This window comes from Sinocyclocheilus rhinocerous, unplaced genomic scaffold, assembly GCF_001515625.1.
Source record: "Sinocyclocheilus rhinocerous isolate Xijiao unplaced genomic scaffold, SAMN03320098_v1.1 scaffold1564, whole genome shotgun sequence".
Taxonomy (NCBI): Eukaryota; Metazoa; Chordata; class Actinopteri; order Cypriniformes; family Cyprinidae; genus Sinocyclocheilus; species Sinocyclocheilus rhinocerous.
In genome coordinates this window covers 423,954-433,091 of record NW_015638982.1, presented here as the reverse complement: position 1 = coordinate 433,091, position 9,138 = coordinate 423,954, and the positions used below count along the sequence as shown (strand labels likewise).

The 9,138-nt window shown below is 36.2% G+C and overlaps 1 protein-coding gene across 1 annotated transcript in view; it reads left to right on the top strand.

The window, feature by feature from the left end:
* The first annotated feature begins 7,651 nt into the window (after positions 1-7,651).
* Positions 7,652-9,138, top strand: part of LOC107750773 (transmembrane protein 256-like) — a 7,939-nt gene continuing 6,452 nt past the window's right edge. The window contains exons 1-2 of the mRNA XM_016566299.1: positions 7,652-7,938; positions 8,138-8,175. Of these exons, the coding sequence (XP_016421785.1) occupies positions 7,857-7,938; positions 8,138-8,175 (120 nt within the window). The 5' untranslated portion in view covers positions 7,652-7,856. The remainder of the gene's footprint in view (positions 7,939-8,137; positions 8,176-9,138) is intronic.

Below are 9,138 nucleotides of genomic sequence, written 5' to 3'. Positions count from 1 at the left end.
TTTAAATTGAGTCATTATCATTCTTTTCAGCTCATATCCTTTCTATGTAAATCAGGCTCATTATAGATTAATTAACAAAGACTCTCATTAATAAAAGTCAGCGCTATAGTTGTCTGGTGCAATTAATGTTATTAGTGCTTACATAAAGGCAACGGAATTCCTTTATAAGAGATGTACATTTTCTATTGATCATGGTAGCATTTATTCATCAAAAATGATCAGATGACATAGTTGTAATTTTATTTGGCTAATAATTAGATTAATAAACTAGAACTGTGATTCTGATTAATTGATCAAGAATAATTTTACATTTTTGACACTTTCTGAATCCAAAAAAAAAATGGGTGTAGAAACTATTTTCACTTTTCACTGCATTTCACTAATAATTTCAAAGAAACAGCAAGTAACATTTTGAAGCAAATGTGAAACTTTGAGTTGAAAAAATTGTATTCTTGTAATATTTCAGTAATCTTTATTTTATTTACAACTTCAAAAAAAAAATCATTTTTTACAGTGATAGCTGTACAATGATGTCCAATGGGCTAAAATTATTACAATTAAAGTAAAACAGGAACTTTAAGGTGGTAGTGTTAAAAATCTTGGTAACACTTTAGAATAGTGAACACTTCCCTTTTAACTACAACTTTTCCCTCAATAGACTAATTTGCTGCTTATTAATAGGTAATAAGGAAGTTAAGTTTAGGTATGGGGTCGGATTAAGGGATCTAGAATAAAGCCATGCAGAATTAGGTATTAATATGTGCTTTATAAGTACTAATACACAGCCAATATGCTAGTAATATGCATGCTATTAAGCAACTAGTTAATGGTCAGAATAGGTCCTTAAAATAAAGTGTTACCAAAATCTTCTTTGTAAATGAATCCGAATACAACACAATCTCATGCCAGTTTTTTACACTTTGGTGAACTGTTGGTTTTTGTACAATTCACATTTTAGGAATTCATACAAAATTGCCACCTTGTAAAATAGTTACGTTTTCCTGTTAGACTGGGTTGTCAGAATCATGATTCTAGATTATTAGCTAAATAATGTTGCACTTACAAGGAATTTGACTATAGGGTCTGCTCCAAAGGGCACAGCAAACCTGCCTTAGCAAATGAATGGTTTAACAACACACAAAATATACAATATAAACTCAGAATGCACAAAAATACAATATATGGCATCCAATACAATGTACAGTACTGTACACCTCTAGGGTGCAATGCTGTAGGTGAAGAGTGCGACTCTACTGAGCAGAATAAATAAAGCAGATAGAGTCTAGCAGCAGGATCCAGTGCAACAAAACAAGCATCAGTGATGCTGAAGGTGCAAAATATACTCTCAAATATCATTTTCACGAGGATGTGAATCTATCCAGATATTATGTTTTTACAGAAGCAGAAGTTCTATTCGAGTTTTGTGGTGCACTCATGGAACCAACTTAACAAGGCAGGGACGAACAACAGCAGTGGGAATCTGCCCTGAAGGGGGCTCAGTGAAAATCAGCGGAACTTGTTCTTCTCCCTTTTTCCGTCTTTTTATCAGAATAAACAAGGTGTTGATTGTTGCCCAGCAGTGCTGCTAAAGTCTGTCTCCAAATCCGTGACGGCCTCTCTGGGTGTTTGTGTGTTTTGATACAGTATAGGGTTGGTGTTTAGGGGGTCGTCTGCATGTACGGTATATATATATGCATGTTTGAATGTGTATGTGGATGAATATGAATGTGGAAGTTTCATGGACAACGTTAGCTACATCCTCATGACCAAAATCTGCCCACTGCCCCAGGAAACAATACAGCCTCTTTTTCCTCTTTTAATTAACCTTGTTAATGAAAGTCACTACTTGGATGAAAGGGACTGAGAGGCGCCTCTCATTTTTATTATTTTTTCCAAACGATGATAACATCTTACTTAAGAGGCTGCGTCTGAACTTCAAGAGGTTCTCTTAAGACCCTCATAGCCCATCAATCATCTTTGAAAAATCAATTCAGTTTCTGCTGGAATTTATCTTAGACATGGTGAGAACTCAACAGGGACGTCATTATTTCTGTGTGCAGCACAGGCTGAGGCAGGTCAGATGATGTAAATGATGGCCTCCTGCAAACAGCCTCTTAAAAATAAGATGAATCAGTCCGTTTTTCTAAGCCCAGCCCTGAGATATGTCACTCAGTATGAGCGTCACCTGGAAACCATCCAGATATTCTTAGATCTACAAGACGGGTTGCATAGCAATATGAAATTGTCACTACAGAGACAACAGCTGGCTGAGTGCTGTATCACCAACCGAATAAACAGGTGCCTTTGGACCTCTTTGCAGTGTGTCTAGATATATTTGATATACTGATATGTATATATATATATATCAAAAGACATGTATAATGTTACAAAAGATTTCCATTTCAAATAAATGCTGCTCTTTTGAACTTTCTATTCATCAAATAATCTGGAAAAAGTAGCATGGTTTCCATGAAAATATTAAGCAGCACAACTGTTTTTAACACTGATAATAAGTAATGTTACTTAAGCACAACATTAGCATATTAGATTGATTTCTGAAGTATCATGCGTCACTGATGTTACTGAAAATTCAGCTTTATCATCATAGCAACAATAATGCAATACTTTAATTCTGAAAACAAATCCAGCCTTAGTGATATCTTTCAAAACATTTTTTTTTTAAAATGAACTCAATCAACTAGTTTGAAAAAGAAGAGAACATTTTGGATTAACTAGTAAAATCTTTCATTACAAACATTCCTATGGCATTCTAAACAGGTAAGCGCCACAGGTCTGCTCACCACTGAACTTTTCAAAATGAAGCTGGTGGTTAAACTCTGTCAGTTTGCATGAGCTGCCTTTGAAGCAGGATGGAGATGAGACTAATGAGCTTTACTAATTACTGTGCTGATCGCTGTCCATATCTTTTTCTTGCTGTCTCTTACATCTTCCTATTTCTCACTTTGACTACTGCTAGCATAAAGGCACTTTGTGCAAACGGTGCATTTCAGTACTTAGATCAGAGTACATTACCGGAATCTCCAATGCACTCAGTGTGCGTGCCTTAATCCCCAGCATAATTTAAATGCTTGTGAAGGCCAAATTTTACAAGGAAGGCTCTGAAGATTTAAATTTTAAAAACAAATTTCCATAAACCGTCTAAATCTTCATAACCTATCTTTGTACAAAGCCTCTGAGCAAAGGTTAAGGTTGCTCTCATCTGTAATAAGATATCAAGTTTATAAGGCTTTCATAATTGCATTACCGTAAACATGATTTTCCTTTTGTTTCTACAAGATGAAGGACGAGTCAAAATGATTTTCTGTAGTAATCAAGGGGTCAAGGTTTGGCTGGTGCACAATTATTCCCTGATGGTAGACAATGTATTTCTTCACAGACAGCCAAAAAAGTAATACATTGTTTTTGCAAAGTTGGATTTTTGACAATGTCAGCATGAATACTGATCCTGAATTCTTTGTATAAATGTGTTATACAAACCAGCAATGTTTTTATTTTGTGGCAATATAAACACACCACAATCAGATGCCCCATGGGCAGCTGTGAATATTAAGTCAGCACATCTTTAGCTTTGATTGATTGACACACAACAGACTAACACAGAAATAAACTAGAGAGAAATGTACTAAAGTAGGTTTTAATAGTTTGTATTGTCCCTTATCATTGCAAAGCCATCACAAAATTATATGGATTTATGCTGATACCGTTTAAAACCGTTGAACCGTCATGAAATCAATGCAGCTCCAGATTGAAAAATCACATGACATTTAAAAAAAAAATTTCTGTCATCTTTGCTCATGGGAAGAAATAAACTAGAGAGAAATGTACTAAAGTAGGTTTTAATAGTTTGTATTGTCCCTTATCATTGCAAAGCCATCACAAAATTATATGGATTTATGCTGATACCGTTTAAAACCGTTGAACCGTCATGAAATCAATGCAGCTCCAGATTGAAAAATCACATGACATTTAAAAAAAAATTTTCTGTCATCTTTGCTCATTTCCACAGATTTCAAATCCTGAACCATCTGAGCAACTGCCATTGAAACGAATGGGAATGCCAATGGAATGGACTCCTGGGATTGTCATGAAATTGACAGCATGACACAGATGATGGCAATTGATCTTAATTCACCCAATAATGAAAACTGTCCCATTCTTTCTTCTGTGGAACACATAAGAAGGAATTCTGCACAATTACATTTATGCATTTACTGTATGCCAAAGTGACTTACAATAAGAGGAACAAAAGCAATTCTCCACAGAGCTAACGATATTCATAATTCGTTGTTGTTTTGAACCCCATTGATTTTCTGTATAAACAGAAATTTAAGACCTTTTAAAAGCTATTTTCATTGTATGAACAAAATAAAATATTTGTCAAAATATCTTCTTTTGTGTACCAAAGAAGTAAATAAGTCTTACAGTTTTGAAACAACACAAGGATAAATTATAACCTAAAAAGTCATTTTGGTGTGACCCTTTAAGTTGAAGTTAGAAGTGCAAATGTTAGCGGTGAGCAAGATGACATTAAATCACTATAAACAGCCAAAAGGCTACTATGGATTCATCAGCTTTTGTTTCCCACCACTAAAGATTCAAGAGACAGACGTTTGTGTGGTATTAAGCTCAAAGCCCAGAGTCAGAAAGACAGCCAAGTATCTATCAACAGCTTGATCCCTGCTGATAACCGGTATCTTCTCTTGCTCTGACACTCCCTGACTTGGCAAAAGTAAGAGTTAGAGAAACTTACAGTGCATCCACAAGCCCTCAATTTCCACATAACAGTAAACCAAGAAAGCTGATCTCAGACCAAAGCTACGCCAATCACACACCATGTGCTAAAACAATCCACTGATTCGGAATCAGCTATTGGCACCATGTTGTTTCTGCTGCAGAACTCATGTGGTGCTCTCTCTCAAACCTGCTGTTACCGGAGGTCAGGGTTGTCTCCTGAACTCTACGAGGGCTCTTTATAATTTAACGGCATACAGGGGGCTGCATCCACACACCTGCCACACTCGCACACAAAGAGAGAGTGAGCAAGAGAACCTCATTTTTGATCTATTATTGAAGCTCTGTATTTGAGAAAGCGGTCTGTGCTGAAGGATGAAGATTTATGCATGCATCGTGGAATTCACAATGCTGAGGATGTCTTTCAAAGGATGAATATACGTTGCACATGTTGCACAATACAATAACCACTTGTTAAAATGAAATACATGAGCGCGGTTATGGAATCAAAGTAGAAGAATAGAATAGAATGGAATAGAATAGAATAGAATGCTTTAAAATATTTGACTTTCACTGCATGGTGGGGACAAAAACACTGAGAAATTTTCCAAAATATCTTCTTTTGTGTTCCATAAGGTTGAGAATATGATGACAAATGTGACCCTGGACCACAAAACCAGTCATAAGGGTCAATTTTCTGAAATTGGGATTTACACAACATCTGAAAGCTGAATAAATAAGCTTTCCATTGATGTATGGTTTTTTAGGACAGGACAACATTTGGCTGAGATACAAATATTTAAAATCTGTAATCTGAGGACACAAAAAAAATCAAAATATTGAGGAAAATCACCTTTAAAAAAGTACAAATGAAATTCTTAGCCATGCATATTACTAATCAAAAATTAAGTTTTGATATATTTACGGTAGGAAATTTACAAAATCTCTTCATGGAACATAATCTTTACTTAATATCCTAATGATTTTTGGCATAAAAGAAAAATCGATAATTTGGACCCATACAATGTATTGTTGGCTATTGCTACAAATATACCCGTGCTGCTTATGACTGCTTTTGTGGTCCAGGGTCACAAATTTCAAAATTTTGGGTGAACTATCTCTTTAACAGATGTTATTAAAGCATCTTGACTTTTGATTAGAAGAGAGATGATTTAGAACTTGATGACAAGTATATAAAAAAGCAGATTTGGAATACTGGACATCTATGGTTTGATCGATCATTCTGAAAGGTCTAAGTGTTTTATTGCATTGGTCTTTTTTGTGAGCATCCAAATAAACTGAGTTTTTAACAAACAGAAATGACCTTGTCAGAAGAGGATTCTGATGAAACCTGGCAAAAACGTGAGCAGGCTGCAGGAGCAATTGCTTCAATGAAAACTAGTGTTTGGTTTAGAAAGCCTTGACAGAGACAGCCACAGTGCATCAAGTGCATGCGGTTTTAATGCTATGATGTTTTATGGTTGTGCTGTTCTGCTTGTCATTTTGTCTACTGTTAGTGGCTAAATAGCGCTAGTGAGAAAACAAAGCCAGTTCGCTGGAACAGACTGTCAGGTGTAGCCTCTTTATGCAGCCTATTAAGAGAACTGTACTTGACAGTACAGAATTTGCTAAACAAGAGTATGCAAACTAGCACACAGATAACACAGACACAAGCACACAAATATCATCGTATACACTAGTACTGCCAAAGAGGTTCATCTACAAGTGGGTCAGGCTTTGCCTACATTTTGGGGACCAAATCTCACCACTGGGACAGTAAAATATGAACTCACCTACATCACAGGGACCAGCCAACCGCCATCACATGGAAAACGACTTACAAAACATACTGTAAAAAAATAAAAATGGTTTGTGTGAGTGTAAACACAAAGGTCAATGGAAAGTTCTAAGAAAAATGCCATATATTGTATTATAGGCTTACTATACATATTTTCAAACCTAAATCTAACCCTTACTCAAAACTCCCGTACACTTGTGTCAACAGAGTATGGAAAGTACAGAAGGAATGGAAATGTTTTAACTGACTGCAGTTAGAATGTTTACATCCTACGTTACCTCAGCACTGTTGCACAAACACAAATGTAGGGCCTAAACACTTTGTTTTGTTTTGTGGGTTGTTAATTATTTTGTGTGCATCACAAATTTGGACCAAAACCTTGTTTTTACTTATGGACAGGATTTTAAAAAATGTCATTTTCTAGATATTAAGAGCTTATGTTTTACACCCACAGAAGTTTTACAGAGTTTTGAAAGACTGCGGTTTAGCAACAGCGCCCCTCACTGGACACTAAAAGCCCTCATGCCTGCTTTAGTACACTGAGAGAAATCGTAAACAAGCTCCAAAATGGCTTTATTCCCCCAACAGTTGAACAGAGAAATTAAAACCGTACATACTCTAAAAAGACTGCAAATATTCATAAGAAAATAAAACTGGTTTCATATAATTTTTCTGGATTTAGAATGTTTATTAACAAGTCTGCGTTTTGTCTAGAATATAGAGATGTGCACGAACCTATGAACCACGAGAATTGGATTTAATAACTTTTCTGAAGTGAAATGGCGGATTATTAATAATTCATACTCACCACATTATGCGTGCGGCTTTCGGCGGCCAAGGTAGAGAGCTTGTTTGATGAAACAGTGAATGAGGGCCACGGCAGTCGCATGTCGGTGTTTCAAAAGATGGGGTTGCACATCTAAGAGAGAAATTAAATAATTATAACATATAAATGTAATGTAATGTAGACCTATATATTGTTATTAAGGCCTAAGCGTTTCTGTGACCTTGAATGAAAAAGCACCTTTGCGCAAAGTGTACTATTTTAAACAAATAACTCATTATTATTCTATTTTAATTGTTGCACTTACCATATTGTGTAATTTGTTTGATCTTAACTAGTTCATTGTCACTTCACTGAAAAGCTTTACCGGAACGCTCACGTGATGTGAAACTGTGCCTTTGGACGCCATCTTGGCTCAGCGCTCGTAATTACGAGTAGATAGCGTCATTCTTCCTGTTAGATCCGTAATGACATCAGTTTCCTGCATGAGCTTACAGTTGTTCCCTGGTTACTTCAGGAGTCATGAACGCCGCTTCGCTGGTCCAGAGGGTAGCAGGGATTTCTGGAGCTCTTGCTATCGCAGCAGGTGCATATGGAGCTCACGGTAGGTCTCCTTTCTGATCGATTGTGTTTTGTTTGGCTGATGGGTCTCGTCAGGCAATTGCTGCGTTAAGACGACTCAAAAATATGACACTACTGGGCACTTGACAGGTCGAACGTGACAGAGAGCACGCCAGTGAGCGTTTTCTGAAAGTTTTGTAAAGCCTTTCTGCATCTCTTTCGTGTCTTTCTCTCCTGGGCAGGATTCAGACACAGTGAAGCGAGTGATTACCAGAGAGAGGTGAGTATATTTGGCTATTATGTTATGTTGCTTTGTCACTCTTTTCATCTTGCCGAAATTATTAAATGGAAAATTGTTTTGTTTTGTACATAGACAGGACCTTGTTGTGGAAGTCAGTTTCCTCCAAATTAGAAAAAAAAAAAATGTGATAAACAATAATTATGACATGAAAAGTCAAAACTCTAAAAGAATGTTTGTCATAATTGTGAGAAACATTTTAACTGTCACAATTATGACTTAGCCCCTTTATCTTAATAAAGTCTTAATAAATCTTAATCCTCTGACTTAATATCATAATTTTGATGTTTATGTATTAATTGTGACTTTATATTTCATGATTATGACTTATTTTATATCATAATTAACTTCTTATCTCATAATGTCAACTTTTATGTAATTAAGATTTAGCAAAGCGTTGCTGCGTCTCAATGTACCTACTCATACTACGCCCTTAAAGTATGTACTCTTTTGGTGAAGAAAAAGTGCACACTTTTGAGTGTGTAGTAGAAGAGTAGACAAGCTTTGGGACATACTATCACGTCATACAACTGCGTCTTTAAAGGGGTCATATGATGCTGCTAAAAAGAACATTATTTTGTGTATTTGGTGTAATGAAATGTGTTTATGCGGTTTAAGGTTAAAAAAACACATTATTTTCCACATACTGTACATTATTGTTTCTCCTCTATGCCCCGCCTTTCTGAAACGTGTCGATTTTTACAAAGCTCATCGGTCTGAAAAGCGAGGTGTGCTCTGATTGGCCAGCTATCCAGAGCGTTGTGATTGGCCGAATACCTCAAGCGTGTGATGGAAATGTTACGATCCTTACCATATTGTGATGCCCTGTCTGGCCGGAGCGACGAGACATAAACATTAAAACCTGTTATAAATGAGGCATGTGTTGCATCCAGTGGGGATTACGGATTATAATGACTTGTACTGTCTTTTTACGCGTTACGTTGC